This window comes from Neofelis nebulosa, chromosome 14 (assembly GCF_028018385.1).
Source record: "Neofelis nebulosa isolate mNeoNeb1 chromosome 14, mNeoNeb1.pri, whole genome shotgun sequence".
NCBI classification, from domain to species: Eukaryota; Metazoa; Chordata; class Mammalia; order Carnivora; family Felidae; genus Neofelis; species Neofelis nebulosa.
The window spans coordinates 53333170-53357916 of record NC_080795.1 but is presented as its reverse complement, the minus strand read 5'-3'; the positions used below and the strand labels follow the sequence as shown (position 1 = coordinate 53357916).

Genomic DNA, 24747 nt, shown 5'->3' with positions numbered 1-24747 from the left:
CGCATCCCAATGTAACCGACAATCCCTCAGCAATCAATTCTCAATTTTCAATATTTATTAGCGAAATGCACTGCAGGATACTGACAAACTTTCAAACGGAAGATCTGGAGCCCGCCGCTCCGCCCAGTCCCAGAGTTGCCTAGAGGAAGGAACTACCTTACCTTGGCACGCATGCGCCGCTGTTCGCGGAGCGCTACGGGCTGAACCCCGCCCCTTTCTCCCTGGCTTGTTGAACTACTGCTCATGCGCAATCTGGGGCCTGTCTGTTCGTTTGTCGGCGCTATGAATAAAGTTTTAGTGAGCTCAGACTCCCTTTTTCCTTGCCAAGATGGCGGAATACGACCTGACTACTCGTATCGCGCACTTTTTGGATCGGCATCTAGTCTTTCCGTTGCTTGAATTTCTCTCCGTAAAAGAGGTGAGGGGGGCTTTGAGCGCGAGGAAGGCGTGGGAACGCGTGATACACTGGGGGAGGCCGAAAGGCGGTGACTCTAGCCCTAGGCCTGACACGTGTGAGGCGGCCGCCGGTTTGGTCCTGGATCGGGCAGTAAGGATCTGCTGGTAGTTTAGCGTCTCCTCAGTTGATTAGCACCGCAGAATTCGGTTGTGAAGAGAGGTGAAGTGACAGTAGGCAACTTAGGGGGAGAAAGAGGTCTTTGCTTTACTTCTTGATGTGACGGTGCCGGAGGGACTTCCGCGTCGGTTCCTCTCGGAAGTTGATCGTTCGCCAGCTTCGCTGGGGTAATGCTTGCTTCCAAAAGCAATTTGGTGTGTGAGAGATTTTGATTTTTCTTTCAGAAACTGTGGGAAGGATGTGCTTGGCTTTGTTTTTGTTTGCTGGAACTTTGGAATAATTTTCCTACCCTTATGTGAAATAGCTAGACTTTAATTTCCATAAAGTTGTGCATTTTTCCCTTAGAGTTTTCCTGGTCTTTCCTGCCACTTCTAGAAGCGTGGCATATTTTGTCGGATGGGGACGCCCTCCTGCCCCCGCCAAAAATTGGACAGTTTTTACTTAACAGTGCTTTTTTCGGTGTATACAGACTTCGAGTAATTTGAGTGTTAACATTCATTTAGCTACTCAAAATATCGTGAGATTAGTCTGTGGTTTTGGTACCTCATTTTAAAACATCTCAACCCTAAAAGTTTTGATATACTGGTCTTAGTTATACCTTGAATTTGTTGGGAAATTGATACATTTTATTAACTATAATAAAGTAATATTATTATGGTGAAAGGATTCAAATATTGGCCAGAAAAGTAAATGAATTCTGCATGTGAACGCAGATTACAACATAAGTTTACTTAGGGAATTCTAGATTTGGGGAGTAGATTTGTGTGTCCCAAAAGCAATAAGACCAAAAAGCCCTTCAAAGAAACATAACATTGTTCTGATAACTTTTCAAATCTTCCTGGTAGTTACGGTTCATTAGATATGTGTACTCCTCATTCACCTGATCCTTTTCGAAATACATAACACAACTCCAAAGTTGTGATGTTAGGGAACAGCAAAGTTCCCTTATGGGATTGTTAGACAAATTACATGAGATAATGCATATAAAGTACTTAGCCTTGTGGGACAAAGTAAGTACTCGTGAATATTTTCTATTCTGAGGGTAGGCCATCCTGTATGAGAGAGGAGTGAGGCAACCACTTGGGGTTTTGAGGAGTGAGGTAAGGACAAGAAATGGGGACTGAGAAAACTGACCAAATACAAGAATTGGTTAGTGTGGATGACCCAACTGAGATTGAAAATCATACATTTATAAGAGCTCATGCCAGTCACTCTCAGATTGAAAGGAGCATTGGAAGATGATTGAAGTAGTGTCAACATGTTTGGAGGTAGACATGTAAATATATGTCATTTAGAGATGGATTGCTGATCAGCAGAGAAAAAGCACAAATGTGATTGAATAGCATTGTTGCCTGCTCTTGAAACATTTTATAGTCATCCTTAGCCAGAACATAGAAAACAGATGATTTTTTCCCCCAGAACTAGGGATTGACACTGAATTGTATTTGGTTTGAGAAAATGGATGGAATTAGTGATACTACTACTAATGAGGAAATCTTTGAAATAGCTAAAAAATGATATCTAAACTAATGTGGTGACAACGAAAAAGGGTGATATAAAAATGAGAAAGAGCAGAGGGTACAATGGGATGATGAAGCATTTTAATGATATTGGTGACCAAGATGATTAATTTAAGTTGGAAGTCTTAGAGATGAGGTACTAAGTGAAAGTTGTGAGATAAAGAAATTTTAAGGCTTGAGGGTTTTTTTTTTTTTTTTTTAATGTTTATTTTTGAGAGAGCGCAAGCAGGGAAGGGACGGAGAGGCAAGGGACAGAAGATCCGAAACAGGTTCTGTGCTGACAGCAGAAAGCCTGATGTGGGCTGGAATTCAGGATCTGTGAAATCATGACCTGAGGTGAAGCTGTACGCTTAACCGACTGAGCCACCCAGGTGCTCCAAACCTTGAGTTTTTAAAGATCTTCATCGTGGATGTTGGATTTTGTGGAGGATGACAGCAGGAAGAGATGTCAGAAGAATATTTTCAATCTATTAAAAAGTTGGAGCTGTTTCTCAGAGATTGATAGACCACAGATTGGCAAACTATAGCCCGTGAAGCAAATACAGCCCTTTGCCTGTTTTGTATGGTCTGTAAGTTAAAAATAATTGTAACAGATGGACGTTTGCAAACATTTTCAGTTATAGAACACTGACTTTATACCCCAATTGAGTGAAACAGTTCCCACCCAGAAAGAATGACATTCTTCTCATTAGTATATCTCTTTTACAAAAAATTTTACTCCATTATTTTTTACTTAGAAAAGAAATTGTGGAAACTCTTACAGTACTGATATAGCCTATCCTAGATTTTTGCTTCTTGGTTTAAAAGTCTAAAATATTTCCTATCTACCCTTTACAGAGTATGGCTGGGTGGGTATAAGGCAGAATTTAGAGAAGGTGATATAAGCAGATGCAGATTTAAGAGGCTAGTAAGGTCTTAATGGCAGAGGAGCGATGCTTTGAATCTACAGTAGAGACGATGCAAATTAAAAGCTATTAATGGGGTGGAAAGAAGAGGTTGACACGCTAGAGAAAGATGTTTTCACTGAAGATAAGGTTCTCCTGTTTTTTTAAGTAAGCTTTTTATCAGGTATAACATTCATACAGAAAAGTGCCAAATAATAATGCCTTTTTTCAGAGTGAACCCACTTGTGTGACCACCATCCAAATCAATAAATAAAACATTACAAACATCCTAAAAACCTTCCTTCTGACCTTTCCTAGTCATTACACCCCCCAAAGGTAAGCGCTAGTCCTAGAATAGCTTTGCCTGGTTTTGAAATTAAGCATTGTAGTGCTTTGTATGATTTATTTCCTTCACCACTGTGAGAGTCATCCAGGATGTTAGGGTAACTGTAGTTCTTTCGTTCCCAGTGCTGAGTGTTAATATGTTAGATGAGTAGACTACAGTTTATCCATTCCAATGTTGATAAACTTGGCTATTACAACTAGTACTGCTATGAACATTCTCGGAAATGCCCTTTGAATATATTCCCCCATTTCTCTTGGGTATCAAGGATCAGAATTACTGGGTGAAAATGTATGTTTGATTTTAGGAGATAAAAACAGTTTTCCAAAGTGGTTGTACTTCTGCCAGAAGAGTTAAGTGTTCAGTTACTCTACTTCTACACCGACACTAGTATTGCCAGTTTTTTGTTTGTGTGTGTGTGTGCATGTTTTTTTTTTTTTTTAAATGTGGCTTTAACTTGCATTTTCTGTGTGATTAATGAAGTTGAGAACCTTTTTCGGTGTTGGCCATTTGATTATACTCCTATAAAGTGGGTATTAAAATTTTTAGCCATTTTCAATTATTTTTCTTATATTCTGTAGGAGTTCCTTATGTATAGTTTGGAAGTTTCAGTTTTGATCTCATAGCTGTACCATTTGATCACCTTCATCTTTTCACAGGCAGTGAAATGTGGAATCTTCTTGTGTTTTTTCTTTCCTTGACAAAATTAAATTTAGTATGCAGATCTTTTGCTGAAGCCTTATCTTGGTAACTGTTCACTTAAAATTTTTTTTTTTAATTTTGATTACTGTCTCCTTAAATACTGTTGTATAGGATCCTTACATGTTGCTCATTGCACTAAACTTCACATTTATGTGAGTTCGCTTGTGTGTCTGTTTGATTCCTGTAGTATGGGTTAAATTGTTTCTTGAATTCCTTGCAAAGCAAAAACCTGATACGACATGGCTGACCTAGAGAATGGGTGCTAGTTCTGTTTTAGTGGTGTGGATGGGTAAGGATTATGAAGGATTCAAATGATTTAGCAAAAAAAATATGTGGGGGTAGAGGAGAACCCACCTCAAGGAGAGATGGGTAGGCATCATGTGGATGTGAGAGATAACTAAGAAGGTAAAAAATTTGAGTTGATTGCTGGTGTGGCAAGGAAACCACTATATATGCTTATCAGTAGAGTTGGTGTGGATATTTATTAGTTTATTTGTGGGAACTTAAACATAGTCATTAGAAAGTAATTTTCTCTTGCAGATCTATAATGAAAAAGAATTATTACAAGGGAAATTGGATCTTCTTAGTGATACCAACATGGTAGACTTTGCTATGGATGTATACAAAAATCTTTATTCTGATGATATTCCGCATGGTAAGTTTTGTCATTTGGAACTACAGCTTGTCTTGTGAACTGAGGATATGTGTGTTAAAGTTTTGTGATGTATAAAAGAGCTTTTAGCCAAGAGCCTTTAATGCTATTTGAGGTTATTATGGTTTAAAAGTTCTTTGGATGAAAGGTAATGTGAAGGTTACATGTCATCTAAAGTATATTATTTTCTCACCACAAAAAGTGTGAGACTACTTTAAAACATGGTTTTTAAATATTTTCAGTTTATAGTATGTATCATCAAAATTGTGCTTATGAATGAATTGTCTCCTTGGAATTATCTGAGAATGTGGCTGTTTTTGGTTTGCTAGTAACTTTTTCAGTTAGCATCTGTGTGCCTTAGAGATTTTTTTTTTTTTTTCCATCTTGAGGCATCTGGGTATAGTCACGGTTCTCATAAATAATGTCCCCAGTCCCAGCATCGTCAGTTCACCTGGGAGAGCTTGTTAGAAATGCAAATTTTGAGGTCATACCCCAGGTCTACTTAATCACAAAGTGTTGGCTGAGGCCCAGCACTCAAATTGGAGAACTGCTGTGGTATGGTGTTTTCCACGTTTCCTATGGTAATAGATGTTCCTTTAAAAAAAAAAAAAGTTTCCCCGTAAGTTTGAAAAATGCTGTATTATTTCTTTTGTGAACGTGTTATTTTAAAAGATTTTAAGAATGCTTTCAGTACATAAATACAATTTATTTAGTTTAAATTGACATTTTCCATAATTTAAGCACATATCCCCTTCTATGTTTGAGAAACATTGTTCTAGTAATACTTTTTAATGTGTAACACAGAAATTATTATACTAAACATAATCACCTTTTTTGCTTATATTACAGTAAATGACAGTAGCTCTTTAAATTTTAGTTTGTGATGAAAAAGTTAACTTTTTAAAAACATTTTTTTAATGTTTATTTTTGAGAGAGAGAGAGAAAGTGCGCCCGTGGGGGAGGGGCAGAGAGAGAGGCAGACACAATCGCGGAAGCAGGCTCCAGGCTCCGAGCTTCCAGCACAGAGCTCGAAGCGGGACTCTAACCCACAAACTGCAAGATCATAATCTGAGCTGAGCCGAAGCCACCCAGGCGCCCCAAAAGTTAACTATTTCAGAGTAAAAGTTTAAAGCATGCCTGCAGGGTAGGTTATGTTCAAGTTTTCTGTGGCTCTTCATAATGCAGTAAAAAGAAACTAGAATTGGGTTTGATAGATTACAAAAGTAGGTTTATAGTGAAAAGAGAGATTATTGGTTGGATTTAAATTCCATTCAATCTAATTGAAAATCTATAGTAATGTGTAAACCACTCTGAGTCTCTGTTCAGGAACTCCGGGATAATACTCATCTGAGAAAATTCATTGAGAACAAATGAAACACTAGGAGTAAAGTATTTGAAATGTGGATTTAGATAATTTCTCAGCAGCCACCCCCCTCCCCCAGCTGTATTTGTATATTCCTCAGTTTTCCTTAAGAATAAGAAGGGGACTTCTTTATGTGCTTCTGCATTGCTAGAAAGAAAAAAAATGGATTTGCGAGACTTACCGGGTTGGTGGTTCCTGGCATGTGAATATACTAGGGGCAAATAAATCTATGTACAACTGAAATAAACTGAAATTTTTCCAGAGATATTCTCATGGTGAGCAGTATAGTTCAACATTATAGTACTCCTTTGCATTTTTAATTAGCTTTGAGAGAAAAAAGAACCACAGTTGTTGCACAACTTAAACAGCTTCAGGCAGAAACGGAACCAATTGTGAAGATGTTTGAAGATCCAGAAACTACAAGGCAGATGCAGTCAACCAGGTAACCTCCCTTAATTTGAATTCTAAAAATTCTTTTCTGGATTAATACAAATGTTAATTCAAATTTTATTTAATATCCCATCATAAAAGTTCAGGGTTTAATTGATAACTTTATCTGTTTATTTTCATTTATCCTTATTGTGTATGGACCAGGAATTCCTTAATAAATATTAATACTAATTTTTTTTTTAACTTCTTTACCAGTTCCCCAAATCTGATCATGCTACAGCAGTTCTGCCTTCCTCCCCTCTTCCTAGGGGACATTTGGCAATGTCTGGTGACATTTTTTCATTGTCACAATTGGAGGGGTGCTACTGGCACCTAGCAAGGAGAGGCCAGGAATGCTGCTAAATATCCTACAATGCATTAGACAGTACCCTACCCTCCAATAAAGAATTATCCACCCCAAAAATGTCAGTGGTACTCAGGTTGACATACCTGTGCCTGGGCAATACCTAGAGGGAAACCTGAACTCACTTTATCATTTGGCTACATTCTCTCATATCCTTCCAACCTCATTGCCCAGCCCACGGAGGGAGGGTGGTGTGGAGCTAATAAAGTTAATTTATTCTTAACTTCTCCTTAATTAGAAATAAACATAGTGCTTGGTTTCCAAAGAATGCATATTGCCTTACTCTGTCTTAATATATATCATTAATTGAAGCCCTTTGAGTTATTAGAAACTTTTAAAAATAAAATCTCCTACTAAAATTGAATATTGCCATTGTGGTAAATCTTAGCTACCAACATATTTACTAGAAGAATTGCTGAAGATTTTGCCATGTTGTATCTTCAGCTTTTACAATATATGGCCAAACCAACTATTAAGAGAGATTAATTCTAAGTTGTCATTTGTGATCTGGGGAAGTGTTACTAGATAATTTTTAACAAGACAGCAAATACTACACGATTATTATACCATCTTTTAAGTTTATTTTTTAATTTTATTTTTATTAAATTTTTTTTTTAATATTTATTTATTTTTGAGAGAGAGAGACAGAGTGTGAGCGTAGGAGGGGCAGAGAGAGAGAGAGGGAGATCCAGAATCCGAAGCAGGCTCTGGGCTCAGAGCTGTCAGCACAGAGCCCAATGTGGGGCTGGAACTCATGAACCTTGAGATCATGACCTGAGCCGAAGTCAGACGCCCAACTGACTGAGCCACCCAGGCACCCCATCTTACAAGTTTATTTATTTTGAGAGAGAGAGCACACATCTACGTGTGTGCATTCAAGCTGGGGAGGGGCAGAGAGTGAGGGAGAGAGAATCCCAAGTGGGCTCTGAGCTGTCAGCACAGGGCCTGACACGGAAGCTCAAACTCACGCATGGTGAGATCATGACCTGAGCCGAAATCAAGAATTGGCACATCACCCAGGAGCCCATATACCATATTACAGTGTAGCCTGCTATATTACTAACATACACTGTGTTATACTACATATATATACACAGATTATATACACACACACACACACACACAGATAGCTATACATAAAATATATATGATTGCTTAGTAAGATAAAGCCATCTGTGTGTGTGTGTATATATACATACATATATATACACACACACACACACACACACACACACACACACTACATGTCTACACTTATAATGATTTAGGCCTTCAGGTCACATGTAAATGCCCACAAAGGAACAGCTGAAATAATCCAGCTGTTAGGGGACAATCAAAAATTTAGAATTTAAATTCTGAATTTATTCTAGTCACTTAAATATGAGGAAGTAATGAGATTAGGGTTGAATAAGATGAATATAGATTTATTCACCAAATATTAGAGAGCACTCCTTGCAGTTTAATAGGCATGGCATTGAGATAAATGAAAGAATGGAATTGTTTTAAAAACTTGTAATTAAACTACTTATTTTCAAAGTAATAACCTCTTCCTGCCAATTTGTTTTTAAATTTTGTTCAACATATTGTATTTCTCATACTTTCCCAGAAATACCCAATCAACCAAAGGACAGTGATTACATACTAAAAGGTACAAGGAGTATAACACAAGTAATTCACTATGATCCACAAGAAGTGCTAAGCTTTTTTTGAAATCTTATGTTAAAAAGTTATACATGTTTCATATTCAGTATTATAATATACCCATGTTGATTTTGGTGATGATATATTCCTTCCCCATTAAATCTCAAGTAAAATTATCTTCCAGAAAAGCATTCCACAGCATTCCCTCTTGTGGTAAGCATAAGAAAATGTTTCCTTTTTTGAAAATGCCCAGAAAGTGGGTCACTGTGCCATCTATCACTTGTTCCTTGGTGTCTTTGTCATCATTTTGTCTTTTACCCGCCTGGCAACATCTTAGTTATGCAAAGCTAATTTAAGAAAAGTTAAATTGGATTGACACTGAGTTGGATAATAATTATACAGGGTGTGTAGCATAGATATATATGTTAAGCATAATTGATTAATCTTGTAATGTTCTGTTTATTTGATTCTGGAAGACTTACTTTGTTTCTAGTGTTTAAGTATTAAGATATTTAGATGGCTTTATGTGGGTAATAGGAATGTTTGGATATGCTCATTTTGTTTTCTGTGGCCTATCAAATCAGTAATTTTTGTTTCTAATTTAGAGATGGTCGGATGCTGTTTGACTACCTAGCGGACAAGCATGGTGTAAGTGGTATTTTAAAAAATTTCCTAATTTTCCCATTTATAATTCATTCTACTTTAAATCATTGTTAATGCATTTGATGGCAGTTGTATTCATGTTGGCAATGATTCCACAAATCTAACAAAACATATTTAAGTGATATATTGGTCAATAAAGGGGCTCTTTCTTATCTTTAAAAAAAAAATTTCTTTAGGGCACCTGGGTGGTTTAGTCGGTTAAGTGTCCAACTCTTGGTTTCAGCTCAGGTCATGATCTCAGTGGTTCGGGGGTTTGAGCCCTGTGTCGGACTCCCTGCTGACAAGGGGGAGCCTACTTGGGATTCTTTCTCTCTCTCTCTCTATCTCTCTCAAAATAAATAAATAAATAACACTTAAAAAAAAATTTCTTTAGTTGTCCTGTTTCAATAAGGTTAATTAAAGAATAGTGCTGTAAAGACAGGTTTGTGGCTTAACAAGAATACAATTTCCAGATTGACTTATTAAATATATGATATGTTTTCAAAACATCAGTTTTTAAAATTGGTGCTGATAAGAAAATGAGATGCTTATACTTACCTTTATTTTTTTATAAATATTATTTTGAGCGAGAGTGTGAGCGCAAGTGTGCTTGTGAGTGAGGTGGGGCAGAGAGGTAAGGAGAGAGAATCCTAAGCAGATACCACACTCAGGTCATCATGGAGCCCAACATGGGGCTGGAACTCATGACCCTGAGATCATGACCTGAGCTGATATCAGGAATTAAGGGTCAGATGCTTAACTGACTGAGCTACCCAGGCGCCCCACTTAAACTTACCTTAAATCATAGAAATTCTCAAAACTTTTTATTTTTCCTAGAATACTCAAGTAATAGGTACCATTTATTTTTGATGGATTAACAAATAAAGATAGAACTAAATTTGAATTAGAAATGCTTTGAGCAGTAGAATTAAGTAATACTTTGGCTGCGTTGTGGAATATAGTAGCTCTTGACATTATCAAGGTCTTCATAAATACCCAATAAGGGAATTTTATTGTAGGCTTTTCTAGTCATCTCCCAGTCTCCCTTCCCTTGTGTTAACTCAAAGCATAAGGATTTACATATAATTAATTCTTTAACTTGCATTCAAGTTTTATCTCTCATTTAACAATTACTTTAGCAGGAGGTATGCTGACCACTGTGCAAATTATTCTTTCTGGTTTCCATATAGAATGTTTGGTGTATTTGATAATGTTCTAGTTCGGAGTCCTTCTCTTAGATTTCTTCACTTTCACTTTGCTTGCATTGCTAATGTTAATATTTCGTGTCATTTGGAGGCCAGTTTTCACAGAGAATTGAAGTTTACTGTACATATTATTTGTACAGAATCACAAGACTGTATAGGGATGCATATATTTGGTAGTTATCTAAGCTCATTAACCAGCTGGGAGACCTTCCCACTGCAATTCAGATTTGGATTGCAACAAATTAGGTATTATAGAATTTGTAACTCTTTGAGACCAGAATTGTGAATGCTAAATCCACCAATTCCTAACATATGTTTTAAGAGTCATATGTATTTCTGATCATGGATTTTGTTTTTGTTTTTTGTGACACTTGGCATACAGAGAATTGACTTCTAGGGACATTTAAAGGAGTGAATGGTTTGAATTTTAAAACTCAAAGTTAGAAATAGAACTGATGCTTTTTCTTTTCTTTTTTTAGTTTAGGCAGGAATATTTAGATACACTCTACAGGTATGCAAAATTCCAGTATGAATGTGGGAATTACTCTGGAGCAGCAGAATATCTTTACTTCTTTAGAGTGTTGGTAAGTAATTTTTTTTTTCTTTCAGATTTTGTAGGTTTTACTTGCTTTGTCAAAACATGTCTATAGATTTGAGTCTGTACATTAACTTTTCAAGAATTCTTAGGGAAAGGAAAAAATAAAACTTTTCCTAACAAAGAACAAATAGAAATAGGAAAGCTTATATCAGGACCTCAAAATTTGAAGAAAGATTTAACTTGTCCTTGAAATCCAAAAGTAGGAGCCACTAATTTGTTATTTTATGTATAATTGTATGATTTTAACATTAGCAAAATTCTATCAATTTGTTATGTTACTGTGCAGCACAGTGAGCAGCACATTGTGGATACTTAATAAATATTTATTGAATAAATCCATTATTCCTAACTTTAATTCATTATTTGATGCTGTATATCTCCCTTGAGTTTGTTTTAAACACTATGGAATTCTTATGATATTTGAAAAAAAATTACACCTTAATAGTAACTTTTTTCCATTTACTTCTTTACTCAGCTGAGTTTAGAATATGAAACTCTGTGTGTGTGTGTGTGTGTGTGTGTGTGTGTGTGTGTGTGTGTGTGTGTGAGAGAGAGAGAGAGAGAGAGAGAGAGAGAGAGAGAGAGAGAGTGTGAGTGTGTTTAATGTAGGAGGTAGGTGAGTTTAAATGGTATTATGAGAGCAAATTTCTAACCATAAAGAATCCTGTTTGTTATTTTCATTTGGCTAGTTGACATGTTCCTAGATTACTGCCTTTTTAAAAATTTTTCAATGTTTATTTTGAGAGAGACAGGGATCAGGGAGGGGCAGAGAGAGAGAATCCCATGCATGTTCCCACGCATGCTCCATGCTCTCAGCACAGAACCCATAGCCTCAGGTGCGACTTGAGGAACCATGAGACCATTACCTGAGCTGAAATCAAGAGTTGGACTCTTAACCAACTGAGCCACCCAGGTGCCCCTAGATTTTAGGGCTTTTGTTTGGGAGGAAGGAGAGTTCCATGAAGCCACAGAAAAAAATCAGCATTTGAAATGAAAAGATCTCTTTCTCATTTTGCCTTCTGTGTAGGTAATTGTATTAATAATAAATGCCTTGTGGAGTTATCAAAATGCCCTTGTTTTAACTAACTTCTCATTTGAAGAATTACAATTTGTTACCTTAGGTTAATAAGCAAGTACCTAAGTCTCTGATTTCTCTAGTTAATCCTAGATGTTGGGAAATGATCTCTTAAGACAGGGACTTGACTGTTTTCTAACCTTGGAAGAGTCTGTTTCTTCTGTCTCTGTTTTCTGGTGCCTTTCTTTTTTTTTTTAGCCGCATATGTCAAAAGATGTAGGGCTGCTATCTTTGGTTGTTTTCCAGGAAATTAAATTTTCTTTTGGGGGGGAGCAGGGAAAGGGAAGAGATTGATATGTTATTAATTCAAATAATTCCTACACTTAAAAAAAGTACTTAGAGAACTTCATTTTTTAAAACTACCATCTATCCTTCAAAGAAAGATTTTCAGTTTATTTCCAAGTTTGATTTGAAAAAAAATTATTTTTCTCTTGCTCCCGTTTGTGAATATTCTTAATTTGCAGATTAGCTGTGGTTAGCTTGCAAGTGCATTGAAGGTAATCAGTGATGCTAAACTTGTAGTGGCTTATCAGAAAATTCCATCAGTTTTACTTTGAATATTATGAAGGATTTAGGAGAGCAAAAGTTGATTACTTTGGAAATGTAAACAGCTTAGACCAGGATTGTAAAATCAGAAGCCTGATATGATTACAGGTACATGAAAAGAGTTGGTTATTCATATCATTTGTTAATGCTGGGAGTGAATTTTGAGAATGAAGATTTAGTGTCATGTTAGAGTTCTAGCACAGTAAATTTATTGTTGCTGGTCAGTGAGTGAATGTGCCATTTTGCTAAGACATGGAAACTTAAGGTAACTGCTGGAAATCCAGATATTGAAACTCTTCTAGCATATCCATCCTTGAAAGCAGGTCGGTATGAAGAGCCAACTGTAATGACATGGACTTGAGCCAGAGTAGTACGCATGAATCTTTGGGGGATTAAGAAACTTTCTATGCTGTTACAAAACAGCTTTTATCCTAACAAATATAACATTCCAGTCTTAATAGGATATTATATGTAGTAATATTTTGTAATTAGTCTGACAATTTCTACAAATGCTCGTGAAGTTTTTATACTTACTTTTTTTTTTTTTAAATGTGAAGATCTAAGTTAGTTTCCTAACTTAAAAAAATCCTCAATTTTAAACCTTAGCATTACCTAACAGGTCTTGTGTTGGAACTCAAATGACATTTGTTAGGTGATTGATTACCATGATTTGAGCACAAAATCAATGTTTTACGTTAAGAGCAGTTAAACTAGAGTGATTAGATAGTGCTTAGAAATTAGGTGAAATTTATTTTTAAATTCATGTCCCATCTGTGTGACAAGACATTTGAGTAGCTGGGAGTTGGTTACTTTCTGTTGGCATATTGATAGAGGCTAACAAAGCTAAGTTTTAAAAAATGAATAATTTTACTTCTCCTTTTCTTTTGTTTGGATAGGCATTACTATAAAATGTATGTATATGTGAAATCTTGTCAATAGCAAAGATTAAAAATCCTGGTTTGATTTGGGATGAATAATGTCAGTGTTTTACATGTTAGTTATTTACTTTTATTTTTTTGTAATAGCCTTTTTTTTTTTCATTTCCAAATTCTTGTCTGGTGGTTGGGTATTCTTTTAAATCTATAGTTAGGGAAACATAAGATATGAAAGAACCATTGTAACTATGATCTGAGATTAGAATTTGACTCTCCAGGTGACCTATTGTAGGTCAGTGTTGTGTAAATTAAAGCAGTGTGACCTCGGAATCTACCTTTATTTTTAAAAAGTTTGGTGGTTTTTAGAATACATCAAGCAGTGTTTACATGCACCCTATATGGTTGTACTCTGAGAAATGCATTAATTTGGAATGAAATGGTAGAGCAGATTTAGTAGGAATTTTTGAACGTTTTTGTTTTAAAAGTTATTTTAAAAAATTAATAAAAGGTATTAACACTGTATTTTAATTATTTTGTGAAAATTTGCCTTCTCTGTGGCCTCTGACTCTAAAATATAACCCTCCCTTCATCCAGCAGCCATTTGAAATAAAAGTGATTTTAAGATGCTAGAACTATTTGTGATCATATTTTACTAGCATGGGTTTTTGTTGTTTTCACTCAGAATTTTAAATTTATCTCCTGTAAGTACATGCCATTTGGTTTAAAGGTACTTTCCCTTGACTTAAGAAAGCTTAAGTAGTGATGACTTTTGGAAGCTTTAGGATCTTAGGTGATGTTTTGGGTCTGATGTGCTCTGTTTGATAATGTTGGTGTAAAAGATGTTTGGGGCACCTGGGCGGCTCGGTTGGTTAAGTGTCTGACTCTTGATTTCGGCTCAGGTCATGATCTCAGTTTTTAGTTCATGAGTTTCAGCCCAGTGTCAGGCTCTGCACTGACAGCATGGAATCTGTTTAGGATTCTCAGTCTCCCTCTCTTTCTGCCCCTCCCCTGCTCCCTTGCATGCTCTCTCTCAAAAATAAACATTTTTTAAAAAGTTATCTGTTTCATATTGATTTTCAGATACATAGATTATCACATTTTAATACCAAACTGGGTTGTGTCTTAAATTGGTTGTGTTTTGGAAACATAAATAATAGTGTATCTTAAGATTGATGGCGTCTTAAATTTGATAAAATATTCCTCAGATTTTAAAGTAAGGATCAAACATTTTATCCTTTATAATTTGAACAGTGATTTTATGGATTTCTGTAAATCAATTTTTAAATTTCACTGAGTTTTGACAAATGCATATACTTGTACAACTATCACCATATCAAGATAAAGAATATTTCTGTTAATGCAGAAAGACCCATTATGCCCCCTTGTAGTCACAACTCACCCTGATTTTATCCACTGATCTGTTGTCCATCCCTATAGATTAGTTTTGTTTGTTCTAGAATTGTATGTAAGTGGGATGAAATATGTAAGCTTGTGCCTGGCTCACTTTGACCAGCAAGTTTTTAAGTTTCATTTCTGTTACTTGTGTGCTTCAGAGTTGATTCTTGATGCGCCTGGGAGGCTCAGTCAGTTGAGCATCTGACTCTTGATTTCAGCTCAGGTTATTGTCCCAGGATCTAGCCACACATTGGGTTCTGTGCTGGGTGTGGTGCCTACCTAAGATTTTTTTCCATCTGCTTCTCTCCCCAACTCACACGCACGTGCTCTCTCTCTCTGTGTGTCTCTTTGTCTCTCTGTCTAAAAATAAGTAAATAAATAATAAAAAAAAGTTTGATTCTTTTTATTGGTGCATAGTGTTCCATTCTATGACTATACTAGAATTTATTTGTTGATCATTTGGATTACTTCCAGTTGTTATCTTAAAAATAAAATTGCCATGAATATTCAAGTACAAGTGGTATGTTTTTTTGTGGACCTATATTCTAATGATAATAAGAAGAATCAGTGGTTTCATGGATATGTTTCAAAATTTAATTTATGAATTTAGTGTCTGTTATTAGAGTTTGCTAAATGTTATTCAGTATATTTGAGTTAATTACTGCTGTCAAAGTCCTTAATAGGTGTTTTGGCCTTGTGACTCTTTTCCATCAGTGACAAGAAGAGGTAGGGTACTCTACCCTTTTGTAGGTTTAGATTGTGGTATAAATTTATATCTTTCATGATTAGAAGTATAACTTTGGGGATGCCTGGGTGGTTTAGTCGGTTAAGCTTCAGGCTCTTGGTTTCGGCTCAAGTCATGATCTTGCAGTTTGTGAGATAGAGCCCGCGCCTGCCTCCGCACTGACCAGCATAGAGCCTGCTTGGGATTCTGTCTCTCCCTCTCTGCTCCTCCCTGCTTGCGTGCACACTCTCTCTCTCAAATAAACTTAAAAAAAAAGTTTAATTTTGGGGGAATTAGGGTCTCCCATGTGTCAGGTTCCCCTCTTTAATTAAAATGGAAAATATTTACCTTTATAGTGTTTTTATTAGGATTATATATGAAAATTAACATTTATTGCTCAGTATGTATACCTTTTATTATTATTATTATTATTATCCAGTAGACCTGCTTTTCCCTCTGTCTCTTTCTGACCCTTTTCATTTGTGTCATAATTTGGATATTTTTTTCTAAAAATAATTTTTCTAAATTGTGAATAAAATTCACAAGTCTGGATTTGCCACACATTCATTCCAGTGATTTTAACAACAGATTTCCTTTGAATCTAACTGGTTTCCAAAGTTTTAGGTGCCTAAAATTTGATTAGTGTATAAATTACCAAAAATGGGTTAAACTAAAACACTGGTGCTGTGTCCTAGTTTTAAATCACTCTTTCTGATTTAGACTGAATATCAAATGGCTGAGGTTTTTTTGTAATCAAGTTAAATGGAAGCTGTTTGAATCAGTTTAGCCAATGTGAACCAATAAGAACTTAGATAATTACAGTTTGGGGTAGAAAGCTACAGGTCTTTTAGTAGGCAAGATAGATATGTAAAGAAAGTATAAAATGTACAGCATCTTTTTTTTCCAGAGTATTCAGAATATAATTAATTATGATTGCCTAAACAGGTTCCAGCAACCGATAGAAACGCTTTGAGTTCACTCTGGGGGAAACTGGCCTCTGAGATCTTAATGCAGAATTGGGATGCAGCTATGGAAGACCTTACACGGTTAAAAGAGACCATAGATAATAATGTGAGTTACATTTTTCCATGGTGATTCTCTGAAATTTCTGTGTGACCTTCATACTTTCTGATGAGGAAAACACTGTGTACTTTAAAAAATAGAAAGGTGGGGAGAGGAAGGAAACTGTTCAGATTAGCTTTTGTTGACTTGACATACAACTACAACTCACAGTGGGTTAGTGGATTGACTAGTTTCACTGAATCTCCTTGAGAGAAACTATCAAACTTCTTTTGGCTCTTAGAGAAAAGAACTGTTTTCATTTCTCTTACAGCTACTGTGCCTTTTTTATTTGTACAGTGAAAATGACGTAATGCTATTAGTGCCATCTCAGTAATAAGTCCTCAATAAGACAGTTTTCATCTATAATTATTTCTAATAAAAGCACTTATTATGGAGTATTTAGTTCAGTCTGCTTTTAAAATGTTTTCTGAAATGGGTATAATTTACAGCTTCTGGCTTAGCAGAATTATTGAATTTATCTCTCAGAACAGGGAGATAATTTCTAATGTCGAGATTTGTGCAGATAGTAGAGGGTCCAGGGGTTAGGACTTTGATCGTAACGGCTCTAGGGTATGCCTCAGAAGGTTCTCATTTTTAACTAAAATTCTGAGATCAGTGTTTATTCTTTTATTCTCTTGCCTCTTATATTAATATTTCCTATATACTTATTTTTTAACTCTATAGTCTGTGAGTTCCCCACTTCAGTCTCTTCAGCAGCGAACATGGCTCATCCACTGGTCTCTTTTTGTTTTCTTCAACCACCCCAAAGGGCGTGATAATATTATTGATCTCTTCCTTTACCAGCCACAGTAAGTTATTTTACTATATAATTTGGTTTTAGTCATATGAAATAATACGGATTTTTTTTTTAAACTTAAAAATGTACTTCTAACATTTGAATTTGTTGTCAACCTTTTTTCCCTTCATGTGGTAGATTTGCTTATTAAAGTTTACACGTAACTCTAAATTTTTTGAAAAAAGTATACTTTAAGTTCATTGAAGTGCTATTTAGTGTGCTTCCTGGGCCAGCAGCATAGGCATCATGTAGAATCTTAGGCCTCGCCCTAGAAAAACTAAATCAGAATCTGCATCTTAACAAGATCCCAGGTAATTAATATATTAATTAAAGCTTTAGAATTAGGGCTCCATACCAAATTACTAGAAGAAATATATACATCCTAGAATCCTTTATATCATCATTGCTCCATTATCCATCTTTTGGTGATGAGAAATTTACTGCTTTATGAACATTGTTAGCTATATCATTTTTTTAAATTTAGTTTTCCATTTGAGCTTAGGTGCCTTTGAATCTTCTTATTTGCTTAGAACACCAGAAAACAAGACTGCTTTGTGAAAACACTTCAGATATTTGAAGATAATTTTTCCTTATCTCTTCTTTTAGGCTAAATATCTATGGTTTTATCAATATTTAATTTTTCAGACTCTTTAGTATTTTGGTTGCCTTTCTTAGATAACAATGCCAGTTTATCCATAGCCTTCTTAAAATATGAATCTTCAGAATTCTAGGTTTGTTACTTAAGTTTTATAGGTTACTGGGGCAATATTAGCTTCTTGACCTGTACATGTGCTTATATAAATATAGCCCAAGATTGCAATAACACTTTAGCATTTGTTTCATGGTATGCCATATATTGACTATCTTGTTAGCTAAACTTGATATAAACACTTGAGCCATAGGTTTTGTTATATCTTACCCTAAATGAAGATGTAGTTCTATTTCACTTGATTTTTGTTTATTATTGTCTGTCAAATTATCAGATTTTAACATTTTTCTCTAAAATGCATATTTATTTTAATTTATAAAAGTATACCTCAGAAATAGTTGGTGTAATACCCTTCTGATACAAAACATCAGTGAAGATTGAGCAACCTGTTTTTGATTTTTGTAATTTTCAGTCTTGAAAATAATATCTGTGCCAATATATTTGGATAAATTGATGAGATAATCTAAACTGAGTCCCATTAATAAATGTGACTTTGATTAATAAATATACTTCAAATACTCATTTTAGTAAGATTTTTCAGACTAATATATTTGACCTCCTCAGTGAAATTGTTACCGTAATCAGTAGCACTTTGAATTTAAGAGAAATTAAGTTGTTAATGGTAATACAGATAAATAATATTCAGCGAACTGAGAAATGCCAGTAATTATTTTTATGGAAAATTAGGGAGCCAGTTTTAAATGGTGTATATTCTATTCTCTGCATTAGATGCTAAATGTTCCCCTGAATTTGGTAAAAAGTACTTTTAACAGAAATAGACCTGTTTTATTTTACATTGCAATGTAAATTGAATATTAATGTATTTAGTCAGTATAAATGACATGGTGACCCAGTATGTTAAAACTAAACATGGGCAGAGGAGTTTTTGAAACAGGAAATTAGGTTTTTCTTTCCTTGAAAAAAAGAAAAAAAAAACCCTACATGGCATTAGGTAAAAAACAATTTTTGATCTTTGCCTGCATCCCATTTTAAATATAAGTGACAAGAGGTGAAAATTTATTTTTTATAACATTGTATTCATTTTTCTATTTGAGATATTTTATAGTATTTTATAGTATTTAAGCATGCCTTCTAGATTCATGTTATTCACTAATGTGTTCATAATAGCCTCATTCTTAGCTGTTATACCTTAAAAAAATCATATTTGTGGGAAATCCATTATTAAAATTATATATATAGTTTTAAAATTATAATTGTATTTGAATATTATTTGCTGTTTGTTAGATGCCTTGATAAATTGTTTATAATCTGGAAAGTTATATAAATCATAGTCTGTATGTTGAATTAAGTAAAAGACTAATGCAAAAGATTAAAAAGACAAAGCCCAAAATAACTGTAAACTAAAATAAGATTCTATAAGGGTGTAATACTTGTTCTGGCTTTTAGCATAGAAAGCTCAGCAGCTTTACTTGGTAGTGTCTTAAAGGTAGATTTATGAAGATCGAAGCTGAACCATCCTCAGAAAGACTGATGTGTAAAACCAGAATACCATCAGTAATTTATGAGAAGTGTAAGTAGTAAGAGTTCTCACCCTATAGGTTTAACACATAGGAAGCTGTGTAATAAACATAAGATTGCTTTATGAGTACTTAGAATCAGAATGCAAAGTTTAATTATGTGGGTGGACTGTTAATGGCACCATCAGGTTAAGCTGGCCTAGTATATCTATCTTCACAATAGGACTATTGCACTGGGGCCAGATCATGAACATTTTTGACATATGTTACTCTCAACATTTGGATGGGCATTTCCTAGATTTGCTTTTTTATTTCTCTTTTCTTGATTCCATTTCAGATCAGTACTTCTCACTGTGCTCCTACCCCCACCCCCCATTCTGATTTAAGTATGTTAATGTCTTTTATCAAGTTCTACTCAAGTTTTATTTGGTAGCTTTCTCTTACCTGAGATTAAACTGATTAATCTCCCTCTGCTGTGGTGAATTGTTTATTTAATCCTCTCAGGGCAGTGATTCTTGAGAGGTACCTTTTGGGAAGTACTTTTGTGCAATCATTACATTTTAGAAAAGGCTTATTTACTTGTGATACTGACAATTACAATCTATCTCATGCAGTGATTGAGACACAACAATAATGGACAAATCTGGAGTATCCAGAAAAATGACTAGTAAATCATTGCAAGAAATTTGGGAATGTTGATTGGTAAAATAGCTACATATCTGTTTTTAATGTTAAACTATGCATCTTTTAGAAAAGATGTTTTCTAAGAATTTCACACAAGAATTAAGGATATATTTCTTGTTATTTATGGAGATTTAAGCAAACATGCATTCAAATGAGAAGAGATTAAAAATAACACAAACATTAATATTTTGTCTCTCTCCTGATTAATAAAACCTGTAAGATTGTCTTAAGAGTTGATTGGTATCCCCAAAATCAGGTGTGCGAGGATGAACCTGCCATGAAGAGCAAATTTAACCCACACTTTGGCCTGTAATATGTGGCTATTTTCCTGACACCTAGGGGATGGGTTAAGGATAAGGGCAGCTCTTCCTAAATTAAGCCATTGGAATCACTAGGAATTGGCTTTCCAGGGTACTGCTTATTAGTAGACCCACTCTTCTGTGTTTTTTGCAGTTACATCTGTATTTAGAAAGGAACATTAAATTAAATAGGTAGGCTTTTTGAATATTTCCAAGTAATGAAAAGCATGCAAACAAGAAAAATAAAAGTATTCAGGGGCGCCTGGGTGGCTCAGTCGGTTAAGTGTCTGACTTTGTCTCAGGTCATGATCTCACAGTTCCTGAGTTCAAGCCCTGCATCAGGCTCTTTGCTAACAGCTCAGAGCCTGGAGCCTGCTTCAGATTCTGTGTGTCCCTCTGTCTCTGCCCCTCTCCCGCTTGTTCCCTTTCTCTCTCTCTCTCTCTCTGTCTCTCAAAAATAAACATTAAAAAAAAAAAAGAAAAATAAAAGTATTCAAACCCACTGTGAAAATTATGTAATACAAACAAGAGGGAAACAATACAGATTAATTCCTGACAATTTTATGGCTCATATGAAATTTTAAAAGCATATGTTTAATTCATTAGTAGAACCGTTTGTTATGGATACTAGAAATACAAAGGTAGTTCAGTTGAGATTACAGAAAGTGTTAAGATAAAAATCAAACTTTTCAAAAAGCAAATAATGCAAAAATGTAGATTATTTTAAAAAACTCCAGTGTAGTTAACATACAAGGTTATATTAATTTCAGGTGTACAATATATTGACTCAACAATTCTATACATTTCTAAGTGCCCATCACAATAAGTGTACTCTTAATCCCATTCACCCATTTCACCCATCTCCCCACCCACCTCTCTGGTAGCCACCACTTCTGTATAGTTAAGAGTCTGTTTTTTGGTTTATCTCTTTTTTTCTTTGTTTTTCTCAAATTGCACATGAGTGAAATCATGGTATTTCCTTTCTCTGAATGATTTACTTCACTTACTGTTATGTTGCAAATGGCAAGATGTCCTTTTTTATGGCTGAGTAATATTCCAGTGTGTGTGTGTGTGTGTGTGTGTGTGTGTGTGTGTGTGTGTGTGTGTGTACTACATTTTTTCTTTATCTACTTAACTTAGGCTGTTTCCATAACTTGGGTATTGTTAATAATGCTGCAGTAAACAAGGAGTGCATATATTTTTTTCAAATTAGGTTTTTAATATTCTTTGGGTAAATTATTGGATCAAATGGTGATTATATTTTTAATTTTTTGAGGATCATCATACTGTTTTCCAGAGTGGCTACAGCAGTTTGTATTGCCATCAGTAGTGCATAGTTCTTATATCCTCGCAAACGCCTGTTGTTTATTGTGTTTTTTATTTTAGCCATTCTGACAGGTGTGAGGTGATACCTACTTTTGTTTGATTTGCATTTTTTTTTGATGAGAGATGTTAAGCATCATTTCATGTTCTGTTGGCCATCTGTATTTTATTTTTACTTATTTTTTAATGTTTACTTATTTGAGAGTGTGTGTGCACACGTACATGCTGCGCTGGTGGGGGAGGGGCTGAGAGAGGGAGAGACAATCCCAAGCAGTCTCCACACTCAGCACTTGTTCCCAAAGCAGATTATGACCTGAGCTGAAACCAAGAGTCAGGTGCTTAACCAACTGAGCCACCCAGGTGCCCCTCTTTTACCTGTTTAAAAATTATTACTATTATTACTACTACTATTTGGTCTTGAGTTTGAGAAATTTTTGGTAGATTTTGTATACTAAGACCTTTATCAGATATATCATTGTTCAGATGTCTTCTCCTAGTCACTAGGTTGTCTTTCAGCTTCTCTGATTGCTTTCTTTGCTTTCAGAAGCTTTTTATTTCAATGTAGTGCCAATAGTTTACTTTTGCTTTTGTTTTCCTTGCTTCAGGGGCCTATCTAGAAAAATTTTACTATGGATGATGTCAGAGAAATTACTGCCTGTGCTCTCTTCCAGGATTTTTATGGTTTCAGGTCTCATATTTAGGTCCTTAATCCATTTTGAGTTTATTTTTGTGTATGGTATAAGAGAGTGGCCCAGTTTCCTTTTTTTGCATGTGCTTGCCAGTTTTTCCCAATACTGGTTGTTGAAAGAGACCATCTTTTTCCCATTGCATATCCTTGTCTCCTTAGTTGAAGTTAATTTGACCATATAGTCGTGGGTTTCTTTCTGGACTCTCTGTTCTGTTCCATTGATCTTTGTGTGTGTTTTTGTGCCAGTACCATACTGTTTTGATCACTAAAGCTTTGTAGTATATCTTGATATCTGGGATTGTGATATCTCTAGCTATGTTCTTTTTCAAAATTGATATGGCTATTTGGGATCTTTTGTGGTTCCATATAGATCTTAGTATTATTTGTTCGAATTCTGTGAAAAATGCTAGTGGTATTTGGACAGGGATTACATTAAATCTGCAGATTGCTTTGGTAGTGAGCACATTTTAACAATAGTTGTTCTCCTAGTCCATGAGTATGGAATATCTTTTTATTAGTTTCTTTAATTTCATCAGCGTTTTACAGTTTTCAGAGTACAGATCTTTCACCTCTTTGGTTAAGTTTATTCCTAGGTATTTTATTATTTTCGGTGCACATGTAACTGAGATTGTTTTAATTTCTCTTTCTACTAGTTTGTTATTAATATATATACAAATGCAATGGACTTCTGTATATTGCTTTTGTATCCTATGGCCTTATAGAATTCATTTATCAGTTCTAGTAGTTTTGGTGAGTCTTTCAAGCTTTATATATAGTATCATGTCATCTGCAAATAGTGAAAGTTTTATTTCTTACCAATTTGGATGTCTTATTTCTTTTTCTTGTCTGATTGCTGTGGCTAGAACTTCTAGTACAGTGTTGAATACAAGCAGTGAGAATGGAAATCCTTGTCTTATTCCTTGACTTTAGGAGGAAAGCTTTCAGTTTTTCACCAATGAGTGTAATGTTCATGTTATCCTTGAGTTTTTCATATGTAGTTTTTATTATGTTGAGATACGTTTCCTCTAAACCTATTTTGTTGAGGGTTTTCAACATGAATGGATGTTGTACTTTGTCAGATGCTTTCCCTGCATGTATTAAATGATCATTATGGTTTTTATCCTTTCTCATTGATGTAATGTATCATGTTGATTTATTTGCAAATATTGAATCACCCTTGCCTCCAAGAATACCCACTTGATTGTGGTGAGTAATTTTTTTGTACTGTTGGATTTGGTTTGATAATATTTTGTTGAGAATTTTTGCATCTATTTTCATCACAGAACTTGGCCTGTAGTTCTCTTTTTTAGTAGTGCCTTTATCTGATTTTGGTATCAGGATAATGCTGGCCTCGAAGGATGTATTTGGAAGCTGTCCTTCCTGTTGTATTTTTTGGAATAATTTGAGAAAAATAGGTATTAGCTTGTTTAAATGTGGTAAAATTTTCACCTATGCAGCCTTCTAGGATTTTTGATTGTTGGGAAGTTTTTGGTTACTGATTCATTTTCAGTGCTGGTAGTTGATAAGGTTTGCATGCGTCTCTTGTGGGAGCCTACAGCCACTTGAGAAAACTCCTGCTGGAGGGAGTAGGCACTCCTTGCTTGCAAGGTCCTAGCTGGTCTGCTGTGGGAGGTGGTCTACAGCCTCCTGGGAGGGAGACTGGCAGAGCTGGAGGAGGTGGGCTTTCAGAAGAGGGTGGAACGGGTGAGGATGCAAGTGTCAGGAAACGTTGTGCATTATCTGCTGTGGGAGGAGACCCGGACCTGGCTGGAGAGGGTGTGTCCACAGGAGAATGTCTGGGCTTGACACCATGTTAGCCAGCTAGGTGGAGAGTGTTAACGGCACTGGTTCCTTGCAGGTGTCCAGGTACCTAGGCTGGGAGGCAAGGGAGGGAAATGGCCCCTGCCAGCTCCTTTGTTCCTAGAGAATTCTCCCTTGATCCCTGCCCTCCAGCATAGGCCCTGAGATTAGTAAACAAATCTTCCTCCTGCATACCCCAGGTGTTTTTCAAACTGCTGCTTTTATGCTGTATCTCCTAGGAGCTGTTTGTTGTGCTGTCTCTTTTAAGGGTGGGGACTCTGATTCCCCTCTCCTCTGGCTCTCCTAGAGCCACACCACTGCATTTTAAAATTTCAGGTATTGAGCCAATGTAACAGGTCATGAAATTCCACCCTTC

The 24747-nt window shown here is 35.5% G+C and overlaps 1 protein-coding gene across 2 annotated transcripts in view; it reads left to right on the top strand.

The window, feature by feature from the left end:
- Positions 1-261: 261 nt before the first annotated feature.
- Positions 262-24747, top strand: part of EIF3E (eukaryotic translation initiation factor 3 subunit E) — a 55190-nt gene continuing 30704 nt past the window's right edge. Inside the window, exons 1-8 of one of the 2 annotated variants that reach the window (XM_058698842.1) lie at positions 307-418; positions 3211-3314; positions 4564-4678; positions 6363-6480; positions 9078-9120; positions 10799-10903; positions 16478-16603; positions 17279-17403. In XM_058698842.1, coding sequence (XP_058554825.1) covers positions 4621-4678; positions 6363-6480; positions 9078-9120; positions 10799-10903; positions 16478-16603; positions 17279-17403 — 575 coding nt within the window. In that variant the 5' untranslated portion in view covers positions 307-418; positions 3211-3314; positions 4564-4620. Of the gene's footprint in view, positions 419-3210; positions 3315-4563; positions 4679-6362; positions 6481-9077; positions 9121-10798; positions 10904-16477; positions 16604-17278; positions 17404-24747 lie in introns of both variants that reach the window. The other variant, XM_058698841.1, reaches the window with a different exon arrangement.